The following is a 27,156-nucleotide window of genomic DNA, read 5'->3' as shown; positions in this document are numbered from 1 at the left end:
TTGAGACAATCTCAGCAATCAGAAGAGAACTGCCACAGAGGCTCCTACCGTGTTTCCCGGAAAATAAGACCTAGCAGGACAGTCAGCTCTAATGCGTCTTTTGGAGCAAAAATTAATGTAAGACCTGGTCTTACATTATATTATACCCGGTATTATATTATATTATATTATATTATATTATATTATATTATATCATATATCATATTATATTATATTATATTATATTACATAAGACCTGGTCTTACAGTAAAATAAGACTGGGCCTTATATTAATTTTTGCTCCAAAAGATGCATTAGAGCTGATTGTCCGGCTAGGCTTTATTTTCGGGGAAACATGGTACAACCTTATCTACACACTTTTTTTTTTTTTTTTTTTTGTAATTGTGAGATATTTATGTTTTTGACAATTTTGAAAATGACTTTTGTTTCTTAGGAAATAAATAACTGACATTTTTATCAATAAAATAGGAATATGCTTCTGTTGTAGACTCTTTCAAAATGCACATAATCTAAGAGAAGGATATTGAAAAGCACCCATCATTCTACCATTCCAAGGTAACTGCTATGAAATGTTCATGCTGCCATTTTAGCCGTTTTCTGTTGTTACATATAAGTAAATATATGTATTTTTTTTTTTTACATCCCTCACACCGTGAACCCCCCTCCCCCCAATCTACACACTTTCTTGTAGCTGTGCTCATACTGTCTACCTTCTTCTCTGTTACAATGAATGGACTATCTGTCCCGCTCATCTCAATCCCTCCACGTACACACTAGATGGATTCCATGTCATCTTACCTACTCAAGGACATTAATTCATCAATTCTCTCTCCTTCCTGAATCATTGGTTTTCTCCTTTCTCCTGGATGCTGTATAGAAGTTTTTCTGACATTGTTAGAGAGAGCTCTGGCTAGATTTTTATTTGGGTTTTATAAACTTAGTTTTCAAACTAGGTCATCATTTTTTACTTAAGATGCAATAAGACATTTACTGAATAATGTGTACCCAAATTTTCTGAACAAACACATAAATAGACAATTGTACTTAAATTTCAAATTACGCTGAACAAAATATAATTTTACTTTGGGTTTTATAGTTCTTTAGAATTTGAGTGTCTTAACTCATTGCTTCAGTGAATTTGAGTGACTGTACTATATGCTGGGTATTGTTCTAGGTACTGACAATCCACTTGTGGGCAAGACTAGCAAAGTTCATTCATTATGCCTCATTCTGATATTTGTTTAACACCTACTATGTGCAGGCATGCACTCTTCTAGCACTTTGGGTACAATAGGGGAAAATGACAGAAGTCCTTGCCTTTGTGGATTTAGATTCTAATGGAGGAGAAGAATAAACAAGGTAAATAACTAAAATCAATATGTTAGATGGTGACGCTTTGGAGGAAAGCAGGAAAGGGACTAGGGAGTGCTGGGCGGGATGCAGATGATTGCATTTTAAATAGTTGGTCACTGAAGACTTCACTGAGAGGGTGATTTGAAGGAGAGTGAGATCCCTGCTGTGGAGATCATATTAGAAAGAGAAAGGTGGATGGGTATAAAATTAGATCATTTCAGGTAATTAGTGCTTCTAAATCAACTGATGTGAAAGAATGAGGGTAAGATGAGACTATAATAGGGAAGTGAGGTGAAATTTGAGTATAGACATGAAAGAAATATAGGAGTGGAGAATGACTTAGGCAGAGGACACTGCAAATGCAGAGGCCCTAGTTCTGTTGAACATAAAGAAGGCCAGCATGGCTAGTGGTTAGAAAGAGTGAGATGTTAAGAAAGATGAAGTTGGGGGTAGGGGGCAGGTGGAAACAGCCTCATAGGGTTTTATGGTAAATCAATGGAGCGTTTTATGGAGAGGGGTGGCTGCTTTGTGAAGAGTGGACTCCGTAAAGGAGCAACAGAGAAGCAGGGAGACGATGGTGGCTAAGGCTGGTTTGCCACAGCGGCAATGCTGAGAAGTGTAAGATTTGGACTATGATTTGAAGATTGAGTCAACAGGATTGAGTGAGTGTTGAGAGAATTAGAAATAATCACCTTGCTTGAACACCAGTAGAGGGTACTGTTTACTGAAATGGGGAAGACTAAGGGAACAAGTTGGGTGAAGTAGAATTAAAATGTTTAGTTTGACAAGGTTGTTTAACATCCAAGTTGAGATTTAAACAGGCAGATGGGGTCTTGAAGTCAGTGAAGAAGTCATAATTGGAGATTAAAAATATGGAAATTTTATATATCATGCATGCTCTGGCATTTGATTTTAGCTAAGGACAGTCCTGTGATTTCAGGAGTCCCCAAATTTTAAAATAATATTATGGCAATAAAGTGTCCTCATACAGCTAAGTATGGTAACCATTTAACGAGTACTTAGTATCAGGCACTGACCCAAAGTGCTTTATGTGCATTATGTCATTTTAATCTTTAAGATGGCCTTAGAAAGTTAGTAATATTATTTTCCTCATTTTGTAGAAAAGATGTCCAGTCATAGATCCAGTAAATTGGTGGAATACTTGAATCTAGGAGATTAGGATTTTCCTACTCCTTTCCTTCCTTGTACTTTTGTAAACCTTTTCAGTATCTATCCTACCATTTGTCAGTTCTACTGTCATTTTTTTATATTGTAACTATCTAGTGCTGGGCTAAGTAATGTGCTAGGATTTCAAGTCTTTTCTCAGAAATCAAAATTATAACCCCTTTGCTTTTTGAAGGATGATACTTTCCAATGTCAGCATCACCTTGATTGTATTTCTTATAAACCATCAACTTCTTAAAATATGTCATTTTTTAGTTTGCTGGAAAAAAAACAAGGTGTTTGAGATCTCTCGATTATACTTATATATGTGGCTTGCCTATTCTTTTTACCTGCCATATAAAAATGTCTAGGTTGTTTTAAATGTTTTACTATTAACATTGTCCTTGTGCCTTGTCAGCTTGTATATGTGGAGGAGTTTTTCTAGGGCAGTTTTTCTGAACACTACCCTGTTTTAATGCCCGTTTACAACCGTGAAATAAATTTTATAGCTAATACCCAATGCACATAACTTTTTTAACATCCCAATAATGTTCTAACTGTACTATAAAGGAAAATTATACATACTGTAATGAGATAAAATATATTTCAATATGAAAATGTGCCAGCCTGACTACCCGAGAAGACACGATAGTCAGATGTTTGCAGTAGTACATATTATTGCTGTAAAATGCTACTGCTGGCAATTCAGACTGCTGCAGATGTGTGGTTGTTGGTGATTCAGGCTTCACAAGTGGCATTAGTGTTGGTGACTGTGATATTCTAGAACTCTAAATTCTGAAGCTCATTTCTTTTTTTTTTTTTTTTGAAGCTTATTTCTTTGAGTACACCAACTTAAAGAGTTTGACCCTCTCCACGGGACATCCAGTGTTTAGCGTTTAACTGTCCCACACTCCATGTTTGAGCTAAAATATCTGGTCTGTCACACACTTACATTGATATGGTCCTCATTTGATAAAAGTCAGTCCTGGTTAATCCAGCTCTGTCTACCCCATACCTGCACCAGTGTAACTGAAGATGGATGGAGAAAAACACGAAACCTCTAACAGGTTTCATTTTAAATTCCTGATGTTTGAGTGGGCCTTAATGTCGTCTGGCAGTCAAACTTTTCTTAGTTTATTCATTCTTTCACTGCGACAACTGTCTTACATCGGTTCCTCTCCCCTCAAACCTACCAGTATATCTCTTCTGCCATCATCACCAGCGTCCTACTTCATTGAGAAAATAGAAGGAATTGAAATTTCTTAAGACTCCCATTACTGTATGTTCCTACCTTCCAGCATTTATACCCATAGTAGGTTCTCAATATTTGTTGAATACACTTAGTAGCTTTAAACAACACACTTTTATTTTCTTTCAGTTCTGGAGGTCAGAAATCCAAAATAGATTTTGCTGGGATGAAATCAAGGTTTCAGCAGAACTGTATTCCTTCTGGAGACTTTAGGAGAGAATTTTTTAGTTTCTAGAAACTGCCTGCATTTCTTGGCTTATGTAGTCTTCTTCCATCGTCAAAGCCAGTAGAGTAGCGTTTTCATATCTTTCTCTCTGACCCTTGTTTCCATCATCATATCAACTCTGACTCTCAAGCCTTCCTCTTATAAGGGCTCTTGTGATAACATTGGGCCCAGGATGATCCAATGTAATTTCCTTATTTTAAGATCTTTAACTTAACCACATCTTTAAAGTTCTTTTTGCCCTGTCAGTTAACATATTCAAAGGTCCTGGAGGTTAGGATGTGAACAGCTTTGGGAGGCTGTTATTCTGCCTATCTCACTTAACATGTTTATTAAGTCTCTTTGAATCTATTTCTCCTTCAGTGTCTCTTTAAACATTCTTGGATTAATTTGTGGTAGAGTTTCTCACAGTCTGGATTTTGCTGATTTCATTCCTGTGATTTTCTTTGTCTCTGTATTTCCTATCGATTGGTAGTAGGATCTACAGCTTGATCAGATTCTTTTGGTTTTTGTGGATTTTTTTTTGGCAAGACTGCTTAATAAAAGTAGTAGCTCTTCCATCAGGAGGTACGTAACATTGGGAAGACGTAAGGTCTAACAGTCTCTGTGATATTAGCAGCCATTAATGTTCAATGTTTAGATCTCTTAATTCATTAGGGTTTGCAAAATGATATTCTAATTCTATCGTTCTTTCATTTACTACCTGGAATACTTTTATAAAGAGAAACACACCCCATTTACTACTATTTGGTTACTCAGTGATATAATTTATATGGAAAGGCAAGTATAGTTTATATAGTTCTTTCCTTTTATTCACTGACTGTCAAAATAATGAGTTGGTCTTTTAGCATTCTCCAATGTTGGCCACATAGTTTTTGTTTTTGTTATCATGAACTTGTGTATTTAAACATTTCTAATGTGTTTCAAGACGATGCAGTTATTCTCCTTATTGATAACACAAACTGTCCTATTTTGACAGGACCCTAGTAGTAATCTTTGATAGTGTGTTGCTCTCTGGTCTCACAGAATGTCGTATTTCTTGCTCCTGCCCTGGAATTAGCCACATCTCCAAGAAGCTCTGCTTCCTTGTAGTGGGAAGTGGAATGTGGAAAATACACCGTGGGTGCTAGTGGAACTCATTGTTACAGTTTGATCATTGTTTCTAGATTTTTTTCAATGGATAGGGTTACGTTTTATTTTAATTTTAAAGAAAAAGACATTGTAATTTCATATTGATATTCTAGTTTAGATTCAGAACTATAGTTTTTACTATTTCTGTACAATTTCTATTGATAGCTCCTATCAACAAAATTTCTAGAACACTAGTGTTTCTTTTTTGCACTTTTGTTTTTGTCCTTAACGTATATCCCACTAGAGAAATATAGTCAAATTACTATATTTTAAAGTCACTTGGAATAAACTGTGTGTTTATGCTACTAATGGGGCATACATTTAGGTTCACTTATTTTACTTTCAATGACATTAGCTATTGCTACAAAGAAGGCATATTCAAAATAGTCTGGTTTCTTTCTGTTTCTTATAGCCTATTCCTAACCATTAAATTTTTGTTGTTATTTTTAATAAACATTTATAATTATATCTTTTTTGTACTATGTACACACATTTCCCCAGCTTGCTTTTTTTCACTTGACAGTATATGTTGAGGTCATTGCATAGCAGAATTAGGATAGTCGTCATTTTTATTTTTAAAGTGTCATAGTACTCTGTAGTGTGGATGTACCATAATTTATTGTATCTTTTCCATATTGGTGAATTTTGGGGTAGTTTCCAGTCTCTTGTAATGAATAATCTTTGCGTGTTTTTTTACAATTTTGCTAGTGCATCTTAGGGATAGAGTCCTAAGTGAGATCTTACTAAATGTGCTTGTTTTTTCCTGCTGATTTGAGACCCTACTTTTATAATCTGCTTTTATAATCTGTTGAATTTTATGTGTGAGTCTACTTGTGGATTTTCAATTATATTTTTAATAATTCATTGATATAATTTGCATACTATACAGTTTACTTACTCGAAGTGTGCAATTCATTGATTTGGTTTTGGAGGTGAGGCATTATCAAAGATGCTGTCCTTCCTCAACTGGAGACCTTGAATCATCTGAGCCCAGGATGGTTTTCTGCTACCCCCTCTGAGGTAGAGAGGTTTTTTGGGTTTTGTGTTTTTCCTTTTTTACTCACTAGCGTTGAATTTTTAAACCTGTGTTCTAGGGCTGACAGTGTTTGTATTTCCCTCAGTAGCTTCAACTTTTGTTTCTTATAGGTCAAGGGGATGGGAAAGGTTTGTGCCTTTCTTGCAGAGGCAGCCAGCCGCTCCCTTCCTGTGGGACCTGTACCACTGAGAGATACTTTCTCCAGTCTCCTACCCTGTCCTCAGTCTTAACTATGAGTGTCCAGGTGGAGGTTTGTGGAGAAAGAGCCTGCAAGTGGGTTTGAACTCTCCTTCTGTCTGTGGCTACTAGGGTTTCTGTATTTTCATTTTTGCCCGCACTCAGCTATTAACAATAAATTAAATACAGCTCAATTCTTACCCACTTACATGGTGGCTTCATTTTTCTCCTGTCCTCTGCCACATAAGACCTACTGCTTGTGTCCCATCTCTTCTTGGGGTCATCAGTCTTTTCTTAGATTTCAGGCTAGTTGATTATTCTACAACCTCAGATTTCTGATGGATTCAAGAATACTTACGGTTTTGTAGATTATTTGGCTTTTTTTTGTTACAATGGGAATGATGTTTTTTCCAGTTTCTCCATCCTAGACAGAAGCAAGAATTGTTCTATAATTAAAGGTAACCTTTTAATTTTTAACTGTTTCATGTAGGAAGCTTTTCAACATTATAGGAAAGTTGCAGGTATAGTCAGTGAATTCCTGTGTGCCCTTCACCTAATTTACCAGTTATTAGCACTTTGCCAAATATGCTTTATCACTGTCTTCCTGTGTATTTACACATTATTATAATTATTGAACCATTTGAGAATAGGGTATCCTAACCTCATGACTGTTCACCCCTACATACCTCAATCTCTTTATATTTTTTAAATCTTGTTAATATATTGCATGAAGATTTTTATATGTCAATAATTATATATACTGATATTAAAATACGCATAGATAATTTGTGTTTATTAAAATTTTTTTCTGTCTGTAGGTATCATTAATGGGATTGGAAATTTTAAGTGCCTTTGTGGACAGATTATCAACACGATTTAAGTCCTATATAGCAATGGGTAAGTTAACTTTATTTAAAAATCATTGTAGAGTTTGTCATACTGATCTTTTCTCTTAGTTTTTGTTTAACAGGATTAGTTCTCTGTAAATGTAATTTTATACAACCGAGAGATCTGCTACTTATGTCTGGGTAAAATAGCATTATAGCTTACCCAGACATAAAAGGTTTCAAGCATATTCAAATACATAATTATATTCCCTTCAAGACAAAAAAATTAAGAAAAGCAAAACACTTGCTAAATATAGTGCTAATAGATTTTTACTTCATATTTTAAAATTGCTTACTATTTCTTTTCCTTCTTTTGTAACATATTAAAAATTTATAATATAACTTATAGCACCCCTTTTCAAACTATCTGTGGTGAAGGACTAGTTCTTTCATTGCTAATGTGTTGCTGACCAATATTTTATATAACACAATAAAAATAGTTACAGCAAAATAAAATGAAAAAAAGTACAAGACCCAATTTTTTATTATTAAATTTAAAAACAAAATTACTTTGGTTGAATTGTTTCAAAAGCCTTACTTTATAAATACTCACAATTTTTTTTACCACAGTTAGTTTGTACACTGGGCCTGGGCTACCAGCCATATTTTGAGCAGCACTTACTTCCAGTGTGTTAGCAAAGAAGAGCCTCATACAAGTACAATGATCTTCTGTGTATAGTAGTTAGGATTACAAAGTTGACTTTGACCTGTTTTCTAAACCTGAGTGACCTTCATTTGCCTTTTGGAGTCCTTTGGTGAGTAGATTGGGTTCATACTATTATAGAAACACTCAGATGTTTGTTAATTTCTTTTATGGATTAAGTTAATGCTTCGTAATGTATCATCACACTTATTTTTGAATTATCTTTGGTCAGCGGTTTTCTTCACATTTGGAAGGCCACCAAATTTTCCCAATTTCCTCTTCTATTTTTATTGTCTAGCTATCCTTTGAGCAGAAGCATCTTAGTGAGTTTCTATATCTTTATTATTCCTTTTTAAATCAATACCTGGTTCCAGTTCATTCTTTGTGTGGATATCTTCTGAATAGATGATTTTTTTACTGTGTCAGTCTTCTGCTTAAAATCCCGTGATAGATGTTTAAAACTGCTCTGTAAATGTGTTTTACTTACGTATTTTCTTAAAACATTTTGAATCAATGTTTAAAATTAGGAAGTTTTACATAAAAATTCCTATTTATGGTTTATCTTGAAAAACTGGCCAATGTGGCAACCCTAACCTTTCACTCCCACATGTAATTATTGGCTGAAGCTGTGCTGTAGCTTCCCTTTTCTCTAGATCGTGCACTTTTCAGTGCAAAAGTCCCTTTCGTCTTCTCTGTCTTCTCATAACTGAGACTCAGTTGTAATACAGCAAGTTGGAATACAGCCGTTCTTAGACCTGGTTCCTTCTCAGCATTTGCCCGTACGTCCTTGACTGTAGGTGTTTATGTTTGTGACTCCTGCCCTGTAGTAGCTCGCCATTAGTAGTCGTTACAGACAGTATTTAGACTTGAGACTAATTCTAGGTATTATGTACGTCACTTAGTTTTCAGATTCAAGGAAGGCCAGATGGGGTTTGATGAACTAACGGCTCACATTGAGGCAGTGTGGGTACTGGGACCAGAATCCTAGTTTGTCGCCTGCCAGGTTTCAGAACTTCTGTTTTGCTCTCTTTGGTGTTCCAGGTCTCCTAGCATGTGTGTCCCGTCTCCAGCTCAGTAGCCTCATTTATTTGTGATCTTCAGCAAGTTCTCTCTCTCCATTCTAGCTAATCAGAAACTCGCTCACTCTTGTTAGTTCTGGCTTAACTTGTTTATGCCCCTGCTGTGCTGTTCTTTCTTTCAAATCTTCTGCTATTCTCCATGGTCTTTTTCTTTTAAAGAGTTACTTCAGATTTCAGATTAACCTCACCCTATACTGAATTTTTCTTTACTCCATGATTCTTATACCCGTAAATATTTAATAAATAAAAGGTTGCTTTTGTTGGTTAGTGTTGTTCATGTGTTTCCCACACACCTACATGTTTTTATGTGTAAAATTTTTTTTTGTGTTTTTTTATCGTTCAGTCTCCTACTCTGTCTAGTTATTCTTGTGCATTTACCATTAGTCAATATTGTTTTCGCCTTGAGCCCTAAGACTCATCATTGTCCTGAGTGAAACTTGTTATTACTTGAGCGTCTACGTGGAAATCGGAAAATTTCATTACAACATTGCTACTATTTATGGAAATCTACTATTTTTTACCCATTTCGTGGGCTTATCTACTTTAGATATATGTGAGATTATCCTCACGTTATTTCTAATTTGTATGATACCTCTGCAAGATAGGCAGTATATCTTTGTACTCTGAAACAGGTTAGACTTTGAACACCAGGGTTAGCTTTCTTCTTAGACCTCAGCCAAACTAAGTCTTTCTGTAAAAGTAAGGAATTGAATTAAATTCTGTGCTGAGCTTTTTTGATAATATAACCATAGATATATGCAACTTGATGTGAATGATACTGTTTTCTTTTGGTACACTTAAGTTATTGTCTACAATTAGATATTTCTTTTTATATTAAAAGTGAAGAGGTGTTTTAGGAAAATTGAGATTTGTGTTCAGTTTTAGACAAAGTTCCAAGAAGAGTATGGGCTTCATTAATTTTATTCTTTAATGTGAAATATTTAAACTTTTATTTGTGACCACATGTACTGTGGAAAAATAAAATTTTCAAACAAAAAAAATTTACAATTTACATTTAACACTGATCACCAACCCTGGTTTTATAACTGAATTCAGTAAAGGATCTCATAATTTACAGATACTAGAAACAGACAGTTTTAATCCAAACGGTATTGTAGAAAAAAGTGTTAGAAAAGTCAGGATACCTCGCCATCAGTTTTGCGTCTTGTGACGTGGTTGACATCAAGTTCTTACTGAGAATCTACATGGGGAAAAGCTCTTTCTGGATTCCCAACAATTATCTACTGAGTGTTCATCATGACAATTTGGTGGCCATTATGTTATATGCAGAGCTTTAAGGAGGACTGCTGACACTTCTGAATGCTTATCATGGGCTTAACACAGGTGCTTTGTGCCAGTTTTACTCCATCCGCTCACTAACCATGGGAGGTATAGGCCTGCATCCCTTGTTTCACACACAAGGAAACTTTCAAGTTCAAAGCAGTTTAATATCTTGCATAATTAATAATAGATAGAGCTCAGAATAAAGCTTATTCTGTTTGGCTCCAAGAGAGTGTGTGTTTAAAAAGGGATTCTAATGCAAAAAAATTATGATTTTTTTTTGTCTTTAATTTAATAGCTATAATGCTAAGTTTATGTAGTGCGAGGTTTCTTGTTTTTGTTGTTTATGTTTTATAACGTTTTACTTTTTAATATTGAAGCCCCTTTTGAGCCAACATTTTAATTTTCTTTTTGGAGTTAAAGTCTACTTCAATAGAGTTGAAGTCTCTATTTTTTTCCTCACTACTGTTATGTGATTGTTAAAACACACACACACACACACACACACACACACACCAAAAAACAAAAAAAAACACCAAAAAAACATCAACACCTCAATCACAAGTAAATGGAAGTAGTTGTGACTGGGACCTAACATTGGGTAGATTATTTAAATCCTGGTTTCATTACTTGCTGTTTGTATGACCTTGAGCAATGTATTTAATGCCTCTTGGCCTTCTATCAAAGGGCCTACTCTATTTCATAGGGTTGTTATGAGGATTAAATGAGATAATTCAGTGTTTAGTACATAATAATATCTAATATTAAGTGTTTATTATTGTCTTCTGCATCTCAGAAGCTATCAAAACCAGACTCTCACAATAGCCAGTCCTACAGATGTTGATGAATTTCTCTAGTGTTAACAATACATCCAAGCAAGATGAGAAGAATTTATATTGTTCCAATTGACAGGTACTTTTGTTGCCTCATGACTAGTCTCATGATTTTTATGGCGGGGTCTTTGTTTTCTTGATTAAGTCATTTCCTTGATTAAGCTTAGATTTTGGGATGATATCATTCCATCTGGTATAGTTGGCTTCTCACCCATTTTCTTCCAAAAAGAATATAATTTCTTTTTTCCTTAAGTGTTGTTGATCATTATTATATCAATCTGGTTGTTATAGACATTGTTACATTGTAGAATATATTTGCATCAAATTACATATACATTTAATTACATGCATCTATAAATAAACTAGAGAAAATCTCTTTTGATCCCTTTTCTTCCTCCCTCCCTTGTTTAAACTAGGCCTCAACTTCCATTGCCGCAGGGAAGGGAAGACTAACTGTAATGTCAAAGGAGAAACAAAAGAAGTGAATTTCCTTGCTTTGGAACATACAGGGTGATAGGGATGAAAGAGATAGTAGGTGATACATGAGAGTACTTTGTTTTCTTGACTGAGTTGTTTAAATGTATTATCTTTTAATTTTCAGTAATCTTTTGAAGTGAGTAGTGCTGTAAACATTTATGGGTTGAGGAAATAAAGGCAAAAAGATTAAATAATATTGTCACATACCTATTAACACCGCATTAAGTGGTTCGGTAATTTAAGGGATTACAGAAAGGTAGTTTTGACCTGTGCCCTCTGAATTCTAGCCCCTCATTCGGTTCTCTCCACCCCTACCCATAATAGATATGATTTCTTTGTGGTCCTTTGTTGATTTATAGTTATAGAATCCTTTTTCATGAAAACTCTCCAGGCATGGACTCTAACTTGCTTTTCCTCACCTCATTTCATGGAATAGTGCCAAAGTTTTGGATATAGTAGAGAAAGACCTCAATCCTAGTGGAGTAGGCTTCTGTTTTTGTCAGTTAAGTAATATGTTATACATGCAGGAGAATGCCTATCAAACATGTACAATTTGAAGAATAATTATGAAACCAGCACCTGCTTATGCCCAGGTCAAGAAACTAGAACTCTGCAACTTCCTTAGATGTTCCCTCTGCATTTCCTTATGATACCTCCCTTTCTGTACCAGATATAACCATTGTCATGACCTTTGGGATAATCATTCCCTTGCTTTGTAGATTGACTATCTATACATATCTCTAAATGAATAGTAGTTTTGCCTGTTTTTTGAACATTATTATTTTAAGTGGCGGTTATATTGCATGTATTTTTTCTGAATTTGCTGCGCGATTATTTTCAGTTAGACTCATGAATAAAGAATTTAAAACAATTTGCTTACCTCATGACTTTTCATTTATGGAAACAATTGCTGTTTGTAATTTTATAAAATACAGCTTATAATGGAGATGAATTATACATATTTGTTCTTTTCCCTCTCTCTTTCTCTAGTTATTGTAGCTTTAATAGACAGAATGGGAGATGCCAAAGACAAGGTTCGTGATGAAGCTCAGACTCTGATATTGAAGTTAATGGATCAAGTAGCACCACCTATGGTAGGCTTACAATTTACAATTCTAATTTGGCTAGTTAATGATGAAATATCATTAAACTATTGTCTGTGTCTATGAGTTTTTGTTTATTTATTTATTTGTCATGAAAGCCCCAAAGGAACATGACAAATAAAGAAACAAAAACTCATAGACACAGACAATAATTTAGTGGTTACCAAAGGGTCTGTGGGGAGAGGGGTGGTAGATGAGGGTAAATGGGATCAAATATATGGTGATGGAAAGAGAACTGACTCTGGGTGGTGAATTATAGAAATGTACTATAGAAATGTATTATAGAAATTTATACTTGAAACCTATGTAACTTCAACAGTTGTCACCCCAATAAACTTTAATTTAAAAAACATTAAAAAAACTAAATTGAAAAAAGTGAAATATCAGTAAGGATAAGTGGTAATCACAGCAAGTCAGTCCCCAGGGGACATGAAAGCTGAAATTTTAAACAATGAATTGTTGCTGATGCCTTAAAGAAGTTGAAATTTAAGATAAAATGTCTATATTTAACTTTTTTGTTTTTTTGCTTTTTCTCATTTTCTACTCTTTAATGCTTTTTTAAAAAACTAACTCAGATATACTGATAATGTTATTTTTTAGAATTTTGTCATTTTCCCTACCTGTATATTATAAACTGTTAAGTGAGAAAGCTTATTTTGAGAATTACTGAAGGTTATGTTAATTTCTGCAACTCTAACAGAGCCAGGAAGAAAAATTTTTAACAAGTGATTACTAATTATGTAAGGAATATAGTCTCTGACAGCGACCTGTGTTTTATGAGTATAGTAGAAAAAATTTGCCCTGATGGAGGTGTTTTGAAAGAAGAGCAAAATTAAATTGACATGTAAACAAAGATTCACAGAGTAGGTCATGTTAAGTGGGAAAAAATTATTTTATAATATGCACAATGATATTATGTGTTATTTAAAAAACAGTTTAAAATTATAATATTACATGTTTTATATAAAAAAAGAATCCAGAGTATTCAATTGTAAAAGTAAATTGTTTTCCCAGATTTAACTATTAGTAAGTCCTTGTTAATAGTTTAGTGGGTATCCTTCAACATTTGTTTAGTGGTTCAAATTTTAATTTGTTTTTGACTTGCTGTTATTACAGTACTGTAAAGCATGTCCTTGTATGTGTATCTTTGGACATAAATATAAGTATTTATATAAAAAAGAATTCCAGAGATGGTGTTGCTGAATCAGGTTAAGCACTTTTAAGTTTTTTTATTTTTTAAACTTCCAAGTTACCTTCCTTATAGTGATAGAGAGAGAGAGAGAGAGAAAGAGAGAGAAAGGGAGAGAGAGAGAGAGAGAGAGAGAGAGAGAGAGAGAGAGAGAGAGAGAAAGAGAGAGAGAGAGAGATAGTAGAACTAAATACAGAGTCCAGAAAGAATAGCGTCCAGGAAGAGAGGGAGAGAGAGAGGGAGAGAACACATGAATTTATTAAATTGTAAGTAAGTGTGGTGTTTCTAAATGTGGAGAAATAATTGTTTGGGATAATTGACTCTGTAGTATTTTGAAAAATAAAGTTGAATTCCTTCTTACACCAAACCCATATAATGGTTTTGGATTATTTGTATTGGTTTATCTATGCTTTTTCCAAAAGAAAAAGGTAGTAATAAAATGACTTGCCCAAAAATGTTTCTGTATTTGGATCCAGTGTTAAAAGGAGAAAAGCCTGAATTATAAAATGTTAAGAAAGCCTGTTCCATGTGACAGTCTGTAATAGTTGCTAGGCAACATTGGACCTTTTAAATGCTTACTAGACTACTGGGCTTATAATGGTACCATTGTTGTTGAAGATTTCTAAAGCTTAGAACAAATTCTGTGTCTTTGGAAATTCTAAGATTTTTAGGTGTTGGACATAGCTTTCCTGTGAATAATTTAAATCTAAAATGAAAGATAAAATAAAAACTAAAAATGTAATTAATATATTAAAAATTGGGTGAGCGCAAGATCAGTGCAAATTTGGCTTAGAAAAACTTGTAGAGAAGTGAGCAGTCTGATGGGAAAATTCATTTACCAATAAGGTTGGTAGTAAGGTCGAGAATAGATAAAAAGTTATATGATTAATTTAATGTTTTATTATACATGTTCACTTTTCTTTCAAATAGCACATTTGGGAACAGTTGGCTTCTGGTTTTAAGCACAAGAATTTTCGATCTCGAGAAGGCATGTGTCTGTGTCTTATTGAAACCTTAAACATGTAAGTTTTATGATTACTGAAAACATCCACCTATGTTTTTCATTTTTCTAAAAAAAATAATATACATTTTACAAAGCTCAAGGAAAGTTATGGAAATAAAATTTAAGTATTTATTAACTGATTTCTGGTACAGAGTTTTTATTTTATTTGATGCCTTTATCTGTTAACTTTTTGTGAACATGTTACTATCTTTCATGTTGTTAATTTAAAATTACTATAAGAAATGTTATAAGAAGTGTTTCTCTTTAGTGTGTTACTAGTTGCTACCCAAAATAGGTGGTCATACAACGAATATGTTGATGTGACTTAGGATCTACTTCTGTTCTGGACCCAATTTAGAATTGTTTTTAACTCAGTGGTATATCAGATATTTCCCCACGTAGGCTTTCTAGAGCAGAGTGAGTGGTTATGACAACCATAGGCTGCCCAAGACTTTCTCAGGTAACCAGACAATAATCTGTAGCCGTATGCAGAGCTCTGACAGCACCCATGCCACAGAGCTCAGAACTCCAGTCTGAAGAAATTGGAAACTGGGGCTTTTGTTTTGTTTCTGGATTATTTTTTTCAAGTTCTATGCAACAAAATAGGTAATACATAGTAGCTTTCAACTTTTCCTGTAATGTTATTTCCTTTTCTCTAACTATACCTTCATTTATTTTCTTTTATTCCTCTATGGTCCTTTCTGCCATCTAGAGCTTGTAAGTGCATTCAGTCAGCACAACTTTTGTGGTTTTTGGCTCTCCTGTCATTTGCTTTCAACCCATGACCTCATCAAAAATTGATAAGTGTAAATAAAGATTTTATTGGAATGTAAATTTGAGACCCAGAGTCTAAAAAATTACTATTTTAAAGCAAAAGCTCAAATTTTCTTGAGTGATTGATAGGTTGCCAGGTTTAAGAGTGCCATTGGTTGAACATTTTGTTTTGTTGGATCTTGTATTGACAGTTTTCATTGTCAGTCATGATTATTCAAGTTTGCGTATTTCCCATTGTTTAGAATTAGTTTTTGCTTGTGTCTCATATCCTTCATGTTTTAATGATGTGTCCCCATGCTCTCTACCATATTTGTCTTATTAATACAGACAAGAAGAAAGTATAAGGATATTTTATTTACTGTTTGAGTAAAACCAGATTCTCTTTATTTTTTTCAAATTATATTTAGTTTTGGAGCTCAACCACTAGTCCTCAGCAAGTTGGTACCACATCTGTGTATCCTATTTGGAGATTCCAACAGTCAGGTAAAATTTTACTTGCATTTAAGTATTGACTAATTTTGGGGGTATACTTTCTTTGCTGGTGCTCTTGTTCCATTTTAAAAAGAAAAAGAAGAGAGGGTAGTTGGAAGGAGGTAGTGAAATCAGGATTTCACATTATTTTTTTCTTTTAAAATCCACCAAAGTTAGTTTTGAAGAACACCTCATATTCACATAAGTTGCTTAAGTTTATCAGTTGTTTAGCTAATATTAAGGATAGTGGGGCTATAAAGTTCTTGAGTTTAAAAAATTGAGTAACAAATAACCTGGATTCCCTTCTGTAGTCCCATGTGTTAATTACGAGAACAGGTTGTCGACTCCCTTTCTTCATTCCTGAATGTGGTTGCGTAACAACTTTTTTGCAACAGCCATAATCCTATTTAATGGAATTTGTGCCAGTGGTATATCATTTATTAGTAAGTTCTTTACCTGAGCGTCATATACTAGAGGCATATAATACGTGGATGTGTTCTGAATCTTGCCTTTCTGATGGAGTTGAATCTTGGTTATAACCTTTTTGGCACGGCTTGTGCATTTGAAAAAACCCTAGATGAGGTTTTTCCCGCTTTTAGGCCCTAGCTCTACCTCTGGAAGTTTTTGAGAGTTCTGCTTTGTCTTCATTTGCTCTTTGACAGTGAATTGTGCAAGCGAACTAGAGCTGTATTCCAAATTCCTGTCTTTTTAGGCCACATTTTTTTTGGCTTTTAATTGTAAAATACACACAACATAAAATTTACCATTTTCGCCATTTTTAAGTGTCTATTTATTGGCATTAAGTACATTTGCAGTGTTGGGCAGCTATTACCACTCACCTATGTATCAGAACTTTTTCATCTTCCCAAACTGAAACTCTATCCATTAAACAATAATTCCCTATTCCCTCCAACCCCTCTGTTCCTGCTAACCACATTTTATTTTCTATATGAATGTGACTACTCCAGGAACTTCATGCAATATTTGCCCTTTTGTATCTGGCATATTCACTTAGCATAATGTCTTCATGGTTTGTCCATGTTATTGCATGTGTGAGTATTTCCTTTCCTTTTTAAGACTGAATAACAACTCCATTGTATGTATATGCCAGTTGTTTTAAATCCGTGCATAGACATTTGGATCGTTTCCACTTTTTGGCTGTTTTGAATAATGATACTGTGAACATTGTAAATATCTTTGAGTTCACGCCACATTCTTTTTGTTTGTTTTTTACTTTTATTAGCATTTATTTGATGCTGAATTTACCCCTGGACCATAAGTTTTTGTTTCTTCAGTTTCTTCTTGGAGATCTTTTTCTTCTGTGCAGCCTCCTCTTTTGGTTTAGGAGCAATTTGCCCTTTTTCAGTTAGGATCATCTCAATGTGGCAAGGAGAGCTCAAATGTGGGTTAACACGCCCTGAACTCTGTAAGTTCTGCTCCGCATCTTGGGAGCTCTGTTCACCTGGCTGTGCTCAGTGACCAGTCTGCATCTAAACCCTTAAGTGCAACATTCCTCTCTGCATTTTTAAGCTTGTGCAGCAAAAATTCTGCACTCTTTTGGGGCCACCAACCTTGCGTCAAACCCCCACTGTTTGGCCTGGGCACACTGCCCAACTCCACCATTGTAACAACGGAATAGCACACATTGCTTTTGTAACGTGACATCGTTTAGATACTTGGTGTCTTTTTGGATATGCATCCCCTAGATGGCCTGGGCAATTTCACGAGTGTTCTTCAAGTGAATGCGAAGATTTGAACCTCTTGATTTACATGGTTTTGTGGGGTTCTATGTGTCAAGCGAATAGCAAACCATTTTCAGAGGTCACCTTAGGCCTCTTACGGGAAGAGGACATGCCACGTTCTTGAAAGGCAGTTTTATTCCAGGAAAATGTATTAACTGTGATAATGATGTTTTGACGTGCAAGTTTTGGCATTTCTTTATAGGACCTTATTACAAAAATAAGGCTTTTTAAAGCCACGTTATTAACTTTTATTTATATGTTTCTTCAGTTTTTTCAAAAACCTTTTACAGGATTTCTGTAGAGGTTTCTTGGCAGTTCCTCTTGGTTTCTCTTAATGACCTGCCATAATCTCAGGGTTTTAGAGACATTAAAATCAACTTGGAGCTTTAAGTTTGTCTGCTAATGTAATGTTACCTTGAAGTGAAGTATTTTATTGTATCTCATGTATTTTTTTAAAAAAGTTCTGAATTCTTTGGCAGGTGAGAGATGCCGCAATATTGGCTATAGTGGAGATTTATAGACATGTGGGAGAAAAAGTAAGGGTGGACCTTTCCAAGAGAGGAATTCCCCCTGCTAGGTAAGTCTTCCTAAAATTGTTTATTTTTGCCACTGGTTTAAAAAATTTTAATTTCATGTGTTTATTTTAAATAGGTTCAATTTTCGGAACTATTTCAAAAGATACTATTTCAAAATTCAAAAGATATAAAAGGATATATAGGTTATCACTGCTTAAAAAGTTCTTAAGATCCTGTTACGTTTTTGGTCACTGTTTCATTATATACTCATGTTATTTATATATTGTTAAATATATAATACTATCATCAGGTAACTATCTCTTGATAGTAGGTAGTAATGGTCATTATTTGGAAGATGCTTAAGCAAGGATTTAGTAAAAATATTAATCCATTCATTAAGTAAGTATTTTTTGAGTACCTGCTGTTGAAAGATGCTATACAAGGTACAATCAATCACTACTCTTAAAGCCTAGTCAAATAAAAAGAAAATCCTGAATATCTGAGTAGCATAAATCAGATCAGTAAAAATCCTGCTGATGAGCTTCTAGTGTATCTGAACTTTTTTTTCTGCAAAGATACTTTTTTCTTTAGTACTTCTCAGTTTATATTTTTATTTGAAATATTATTCCAGTTAAATTTTCTTTTTATAATGAAATTTTAATATCCATTTTAAGGGGAACCTGAAAGGATTTTTTTTCTTAACTTTTTATTCTGGAAATTTCAAGCATCTTAAAGTAGACAGAATAATACAGTGAACCTTCATGTACCCATTGCCCAACAATTAATAATTTTTGGTCAGTTTTGTATGTTACACCCTTACCTACTTACTCTTGTCCTGTATTAGTTTGAAGCAAATACAAGTCGCCATAGCATTTTTATCTGTAATTATTCAGTATATTTCTAAAGGAAAAAAATATATTTTTAAATCACAACCACAATACCATCTTCACACCTAAATCGTTTTGTATATAATTCTGTAATATCAACTATCCAGTCAAGGTTCAAATTTCTAGTTGTTTTATAAATGTCGTAAGTATCTGTGTATTTTTAAGTTTATTTGAATCATATCCAAATAAAGTCCAACAATTGGTTGATGTTTTATGTCTTTAAATCTCTATGTACCACCAACACTTTTTTTGCCTGGTGTTTTCTTTGTGGAATATGCCAGTAGTTTATCCTATAAAGTTTCCCATATTCTGGATAGTTCTAATTCTTTTTCTGTGGTGTGATTTAACATGTTCTGTAAATTGGTTGTTGGATCTGGAGGCTTGATCAGATTTTTGGCAGAGGGCTGTCAGGAGGAGTAAAACTACTTCGTAGGTTGAGGTGTGTTCTGTTACCATAACTATCATCATATCTGGCTCTTTCTTACCATGTAAGATTATTTTCAGTACCAGCTATTTTTTGGTGATAAGGTTGTCCAGTAAATATGCATTTTGTTTATTCATTCGTTTGCTTTCTACTTCTAGGGCTAACAAGAATTTCATTTGAGTATATTTTATATCATTTTATATGGATGAAAGAAATGATGTTACCATATATGTTTGTGTGTTTCTGAGTATGTATATGTGTGTATATATGTTACATTACATACTTAAAAATTTCTATTTTAGTTATTTTTTATTTAGCTGTTTTCAATTTTTATTCAAGTGTGATATGCATACAGAAAAGTACATAAATAATAAGTTTGAAGCTGTGTAAATTATCACAACGTGAATACACCCGTGTATACACCATACAGGTGAAGAAGCAGAACATTATAACATTCCAGAAGGCTCCCCAAATCCTTTTTAATTCTTCTCTTTTCTCTCCTTTTAAAAAGTAACTACAATCTAGTCTTCTATCACCATAATTTAGTTTTGGCTGTTTTTGAATTTTATATAAATGGACTTATATAGTATGTACTCTTTTGCATCTCGCTTCTTTCAGTTAACATTGTCTTTTTGAGATTTTTTTTTTTTTGCATTGTGGGATCCAGCTAGTTGTTCATTTTCATTGCCATATAGTTTTCCATTGTATGAATAGGATATATTTTATGATTCCATACTGTCGGTAGACTTTTGAGTTCTTTTTAATTTGTAGCTTTTATGAGTAAAAGCTACATATATTTGGCTGCTTCTCTCAACTGAAGGGAAATGGGTTTTATGTCTCCTTTCAGTGAGTGAGTTAATTGTAAAAGAGTTGTATAGAACTAACTGAATCCCGAGAATTGTTTTTTCTCACGGAGATGGTGAAAGGAATTGTTTATCTTTAAAGTATGTATAAAACAAACAAAATTTATTCTTTATTCCCAGATTAGAAATCATATTTGCCAAATTTGATGAAGTGCAAAATTCGGGTGGTATGATTTTGAGTGTCTACAAAGGTAAGAATAATTAAGTTATTCCAGTTCTTAAACATTTCTAAGATTATTTAGCATAGTTTTAGACATTAAAACATGTTTTCAAGTTAACTATTATATTACTGATTCAGCAGATTTGATTTTGTGGCTTGAAACTTAGGATACAATAACGAAGTCTACATCTTGCCGATCATTACCTATTTATTTTCTGACTCTGTTGGAGTAAGTGAACATTTAGTAATGGGTGTAATCAATAATGTAAAATGATCCTGTTCTTTTGCCTTATTTTTTGTATCTTCAAGGTGGAAGATATGATGGCCTTCTTGCCCTCCATGTTTATTCCCCGAGTAATTGTTTTACTTAGTTGTTGTTTATTGGAAATCTAGAGGTTGATGGGCTCTATTACACCTATGTATAGCCTATCAGTGATGATACTAATAAAGAGACACAGATGTAGGAACTTCACCAGCATAATCGTTTTGGCTTCTTAATTAGAGACCGAGTTGGAATTCAAGAAAGTTGGGGTATCTGGCATTTATTTGATTTTGTGGTTGCTCCACTTTTTTGTAAGGATGCTAAATTGTATTTGGTTTGTTGGGTAGCGTTTACCTAGGTTTCAGTCTTTAAATATTAATTAGCCATATATGTGAAGAATATATTCTACTTCCAAAGATAATATAAGTGGTTTTTCACCTAGGAAATTAGGTACATATTAAACAGAGTCTGATTAGTAATGTAAATAATGCTGAAGAAAAAATTTGGTTATATGAGTTGTATAGTCAAATAGTTATTAATATATTTTAGTTTTTCTCCTCTGGATTAAACTGAAACTGAGCCTTATTTTGTTGCAGGAAGGCAGATGGAGTGAGAATTTAGTGTTAAAAAGATTGTTTACCCTAATCTAAACTTAGTTCCAGAAGCATAAATTGACTTCAGCGCTACCATCCTCACTCAGACTGCCAGCTGTTTCTCATTCCTCTTTGAATGGGAGGTGTTTTAAGTACTTTATCCTTATTTTTGAGCAGTTAGCTCTGTGCATTTCCATAGAAACCAGAAACAGCAGAAAGATGGAGAGTTGTTACAATTCCTTGAATTGAGACTTTTGTGTTTTCATATCCTTTAACAGTACATTCTCATTTGTGTACTCCAGACTGTGTAATTACAACTCTAAGAAATAGAATATAATGCATGTTATAAATTTAAGATATTTGTTATTTGGTATGGTTTATTTTGAAAGTAGTCAGTCTTGTATTTTGTGAGATTATTTCTGTTACCTTCAAAATAGAACACTTTTTTGTTCCCTATTCTTTTAGCTCCCATTTCTTTTTCCCTTATTTATTCCTCCATAAACAGGGAGATTTGGGGTTAGTATCAACCATTTATTTCTTTTGAGGGGAGTCTTCAGAGATTTTTTTTTTGTATTGGAGATTATGATCTGAATATTACAAGTATTGTCAAGTGTGAATGTTAAAGTCTGTAATATATTTATTGGGGTGTTGAAATTGGTCATGATGTTTTTGATGACAGTATTATGCTGTCATTGAAAAATACTTTAATCAATTCATTAATAAGGAAGGAGACTAAGAGAGGGAAGCCCATTTATCATGTTGGCAGGGACCACTCCTCTTCTCTCCCTTGTCTTTATTCTCTCTCAGTGATCTCATCCAGCCCAAGAGCTTTTAAATGGTAACCATTTGCTGATGACTCCTAAATGTGTAGTTCTAGCCCTCATTCATCTCTTTCGTGCTCTAGATTTGGTAGCCTGTGACCTCTGTGACATTTCCATTTGGTTGCCTAATAAGCACCTCAGCCTTAACATGTCCAAAATTGAAATCCTGTTGTCTCTTGCTTTCCCTCAAATCTCTTCCTCCCCCAGTTTACTCATTTCAGTCAATGGTACTACCATCAGCTTAGGCTAGAAATCTGAATTGATTCCCCCCCCCCGAGTCTAATTAGTCATTTCTTCCTCTGAAATCCTGGTATATCCTAAATTTGATTATTTTTTTCCATCTCCCCTGCTAAGACTCCACTCTAAGTCTCCTTTAGTTTTTACCTAGGTTACTGTAATAGATTTCTGTTCTGTGTTTGCCCCCTGAAATCTATTTTCTATCCAGAAGTGAGAATGATTTTCTTAAAATGTAAATTAGATCATGTCACATGTGAAGAAGACAGTTAAAGATTCTGCCTCAAGGAACCTACATTCTAGTAAGGGACAACATACCATAAACAAGTAAGACAACTGATATCCAGAGTGATTACAGTTGGTAATGGAAGAAATACAACTATCCTTTTGTTTAATGAATTTAATGAAATTAATTTGAATTATTCCCCAAATCCTTGCTGCCAAATGAAAAGCCATTAAATGAAAAAAATATTTCCACTAATATTATGGTATGTTTCATCTCAATCCAGAAAACTTGAATAATCTTCACAGGTAGAAAAATATATCAATTGAACACTGAAAACAAATTTTTACAAGTAACAATTTGAAGGCAAATAAATAGTTTGTACCTAAAGTAATGTAATTAAGGTTTATTTAACTATTTTTATTTCTGCACAATTTTTCCCCTCAAAATTTTCAACGCTTTTTTGGCTCATTGTTATTGTACACTCAAACTAAAACTTTAAAGTTACAGAACAGGGAAACACGTTAGGTCAAAATAAAGGCTCAGCATGAAAACTTGTAAAAATACTTTGTGTACACAATCGACTGAAGAGCCATAGAAGGTGCCACCTTTTCTCTTTCACTTTGTGTACTTATGCAAAGCAAGTTGTTGTTGTGAGTTCACCCAAACATGGCATTTAATTCATATTTGTTCCATATGATATTCTGTCACTAGAAACTATTGTGGTAAGTAAATTTTTTTAGTGTACGTTTGCCTGACACCATAACAAGGAAACATCACACTTCTCATAATGTATTGATTTTGAGTGGTTTTGGATGAAAAAAAGTCATTTTGCTAAATACAGACAAAAACAAAAAATCAGGGGATTTGTTGTAAAAGTGGTATAATTTTAAGAGCCATTTTAGCCAAAAGCTGTCCTCTTAACAGTCATTTAGTGGAGGTAAATAGAGTATATATATGGAGTTGGTAAGTAACTCAGTGATGCCACTTTAGATAGAACAGTGGGGCAAGTCTCTGAGAGTTGACATATTTGAATTGAGACCTGATAAAGGAGAATAAACTAGTCAATGGTTAAATGATAGGAAAAGTGTTTTGGACAGAGAAATCATGACCATAAAGGCACAGGTAGAAAAGGTCTTAGTATACTTGAAAAACAGAAGGGAGGCCAGGATTGGCTAGAACTCAGTGAGGCTAGGGGTGGGTTGGAAGGGAGACCATGTATGAGATGTATTTGAAAAAATAAGCAGGAGTCATGATATTGAGGGCCTTATAGGCCATGGGAGGGTTTTTGATAGACTTCTGGAAGGTTTTAGCCTGGAGAGGGATGTGGTGAGTTGCGAGGAACATGGTCTAACACTGTCTTATTTATATTTATTGTTCTGAGAATTAGTCTGTTTATTTTTTCTTTTTAGTCTACCTCTTCTCCCCTTATGTGTGTCCTGATGTATCACTTTACATCTCATGCTTTTGTCTCTGATTTCTTTCATAATTGTCGTATTTCTACTCTTTTGATTTAAGTTTTGATTGAATTCTTTGACTTGATTTTCTAGAGCATTAGTTCAGCACACACAAGAACACAAAGTACCGTATTTTGCCACGTATGTGCCCCCTTGTATAATGTGCTCCTGTGTATAATGCACACCCACTTTTTTGGCCCAAACTTTCAGGGGGAAATATCTTTCATTTTAATTTTTTTTTAATTGGGGAATATTGGGGAATGGTGTGTTTCTCCAGGGACTGTCAGTGTTGTCCTTCAATCTAGTGGAGGGCACAGCTCAGCTCCAAGTCCGGTTGTCCTTTTCAGTCTTTAGTTGCAGGGGCACAGCCCACCATCCGGTGCGGGTATTGAACTGGCAACCTTGTTGTTGAGAACTCACGCTCTAACCAACTGAGCAATCCATCTGCCCCTTCGGAAGCTCAGCGGCTTCAGTCTAGTTGTGGAGGGCGCAGGCCACCATCCCATGTGGGAATTGAACCGGCAACCCTGTTGTTCAGAGCTCATGCCCTAAGCAACTAACGGGGCCGCCCCCGTTTTAATTTTTTAATTAAAAATTTTATTTGTTTACATTTAGGTACTTGTTTTTTGTATTATAAAGGAATTTTAGCATTTATTTTTAAACATATATTTATGGTACAAGAAATTTTATGTAACAAATAATTATAAAACACAAGAATAGATACAAGGTACAAGAAACTTACCAGTAACAAATTTATGATATTTACGCATCATAGAAGGCTAAGAACTCTTGTTGTTGCAAGTTGGTTGTAAGTTCAATAAAACCAATTATTGTATTCCAAGGTATTATTTTGCATACATATCGTTATTGATTTCTAGAGTTACACTTTTAACTCATAAAGAATTAAAAACATAGTTACAGAATTAATACTACCCATGTATAATGTGCATCCTTATTTTTCCCTCACAAATTTGGGCAAAAAAGTGCATATTATACATGGCAAAATACGATAAATCATATCATTTGAGATTTGAGCATATTATTTAGTTTAGAAATAGTGCACAGCAATTTTTTGACTTGAGGGTTTTCCAAGTCTGACTTTAATTCTTGTATTACAAAGTAAGTTAGGCAGAATCCCTAAGTACAGCGGAAAGAGCTGTGCTAGTTAGTAGAAGGAAACTGGATTTAAAATTAATCAGATTGTGGCTGATAGGAGGCAATACCAGCCCTGTAGGAAGGAGAAAGACTGAAAGTTGCATGCCCCTTGTGATTATGGCAGGGCCTGGTGTCATGGAGCTTTCTAGACAGTCTCTTAGCTAATCAAGACGTAAGCATCAACAGTGTTGGTGGCTGTGACTGCAAGTCGTTTTCTCTTTCACTGTGAAAAAACTATGCGTAATTCTGATTTGTCTAGTGTGTGTGTGTAGGACCTAATGCATTCTTGGTGTGTAATCATTGTAAAATATATCCCAGCTTCTCTATTTCAAACAGTTGCTAGGAAAAGAATTGCTCTAGGAGACTGGCAATAAAATAAAGCATAGAAACTAAGCTTTGAAATTACCTTGATATTTGGCTTATAAGAGGCAATAGATAGCTTTGTTTTGTTTTGTTTTAAATATGTTTGTAACATACCCTTTGGTGAAAAGCAAAGCAACTCTTCCCTGGTTGAGTGAGTGAGTGTATGTTTGTGTGTGTGTGTGAGTGTGAGACCATGAGCCCCCAGGGCTTTCTCTGAGCTTGACAATGTGCTGATGGTTGTGCAGCTTGGATGGAGGGTGCTCCGTGTCCCTGCAGCTGCGCACTAGCGAGGTGCTGTCTCCACCATAAGCAAGCTTTGTTCCGTGTGGCCCTGCTGTCCGCACACAGAGCAGCCTTTGATGGGCTGCCTTTGACGTGATTTGTTTACGGCAGCCAGAAATGCTTCCTGCATAATGAGAGCAGTTAATCATGGAAACTGGGCTATTCTTGTTTGTGCACTTCTAGCAATCTTCTGTTGTAAATATTAAAAGGTAACAACAAAAGGATGAAATCCTTTTAAAAAGGTGCAAATTGTTAATCCGTCAGATCATGTGATGGCTACTGATTACACGGATATCTTTAGGGAAGCAGAAAATGATTGCTGAACACATGCCTTGTGTTTTGATGATTGCATTAAAAGTCCCTCGATGGGATGGCATTTGTTGGCTCCCAGAGCTTTTCTTACATTAAATTTCAGGCAGCCAATGTAAGGAGAAACATCATAACCTGTATCTAACCGCATAGGTGCAGTTAAAGAATAATCTTGATCAAGCTCTGCTAGGCTCTACTAAATAGACGAGGGTTTTCGGCAAGACCCCAGACTTTTATTTTGAAGTGGAGTAGCAGCTGTTGGCTATTGCGGTGCAGAGCTGCAGCGCGGCCTGGGTCACACAGTGCTCCGGGTGTCTGCAGGCTGCAGGCCAAGCCCAGTGGCGCAGGCACGGAGCTGCATTTATTTGCTGTGCTGTTTGACCTCTTGCTTTGAGAGAGAGCTCCCTGGACCATCTGAATGGCTATGGGAGATGGTGAGTAAGATTTATTTTTCTTCTTTTGCTTGTGTTACACACTTCCTTTTAAAGTGACGATCATTTGCTATTCAAGGGATATATTTCTCTTTAAAGAATGAAGGACACTTTGTGTGTGTGTGTACACACTCATGTATGCATGTGTGCATGTGTGTGTTTACTTGTCATTTGGTATCTTTTTCTACTTGATATGTCTGTATGGGATCTGGCAAATATGAGGTGACAATTTACCTTGCAACCCAAGCAAGCCCTCAGTCTTTGGTGGTGGATATGAAGGGGCATTGGGGGAAACATAGAATAGAGGCAAAAGCTTTTAAAAGAGAACATGGCCTTTGGAAGAATGACATTTTGGCAGGAAG

At 34.7% G+C, this 27,156-nt stretch overlaps 1 protein-coding gene across 35 annotated transcripts in view; it reads left to right on the top strand.

The window, feature by feature from the left end:
- CLASP2 (cytoplasmic linker associated protein 2) overlaps positions 1–27,156 on the top strand; it is a 143,368-nt gene that overhangs the window by 2,116 nt on the left and 114,096 nt on the right. For 28 of the 35 annotated variants that reach the window (XM_081071341.1, XM_081071336.1, XM_081071330.1 and 25 more), the window contains exons 2-7: positions 7,152–7,230; positions 12,524–12,627; positions 14,756–14,847; positions 16,010–16,085; positions 18,295–18,392; positions 20,625–20,695. In XM_081071341.1, the coding sequence (XP_080927467.1) occupies positions 7,152–7,230; positions 12,524–12,627; positions 14,756–14,847; positions 16,010–16,085; positions 18,295–18,392; positions 20,625–20,695 (520 nt within the window). Of the gene's footprint in view, positions 1–7,151; positions 7,231–12,523; positions 12,628–14,755; positions 14,848–16,009; positions 16,086–18,294; positions 18,393–20,624; positions 20,696–26,388; positions 26,798–27,156 lie in introns of those variants that run through there. The other 7 variants (XM_081071366.1, XM_081071363.1, XM_081071359.1 and 4 more) reach the window with 3 other exon arrangements.

This window comes from Rhinolophus hipposideros, assembly GCF_964194185.1.
Source record: "Rhinolophus hipposideros genome assembly, chromosome: 14".
In the NCBI taxonomy this organism is placed as follows: domain Eukaryota; kingdom Metazoa; phylum Chordata; class Mammalia; order Chiroptera; family Rhinolophidae; genus Rhinolophus; species Rhinolophus hipposideros.
The sequence above is the reverse complement of the archived record's forward strand: the minus strand, read 5'-3'. Positions and strand labels throughout refer to the sequence as shown.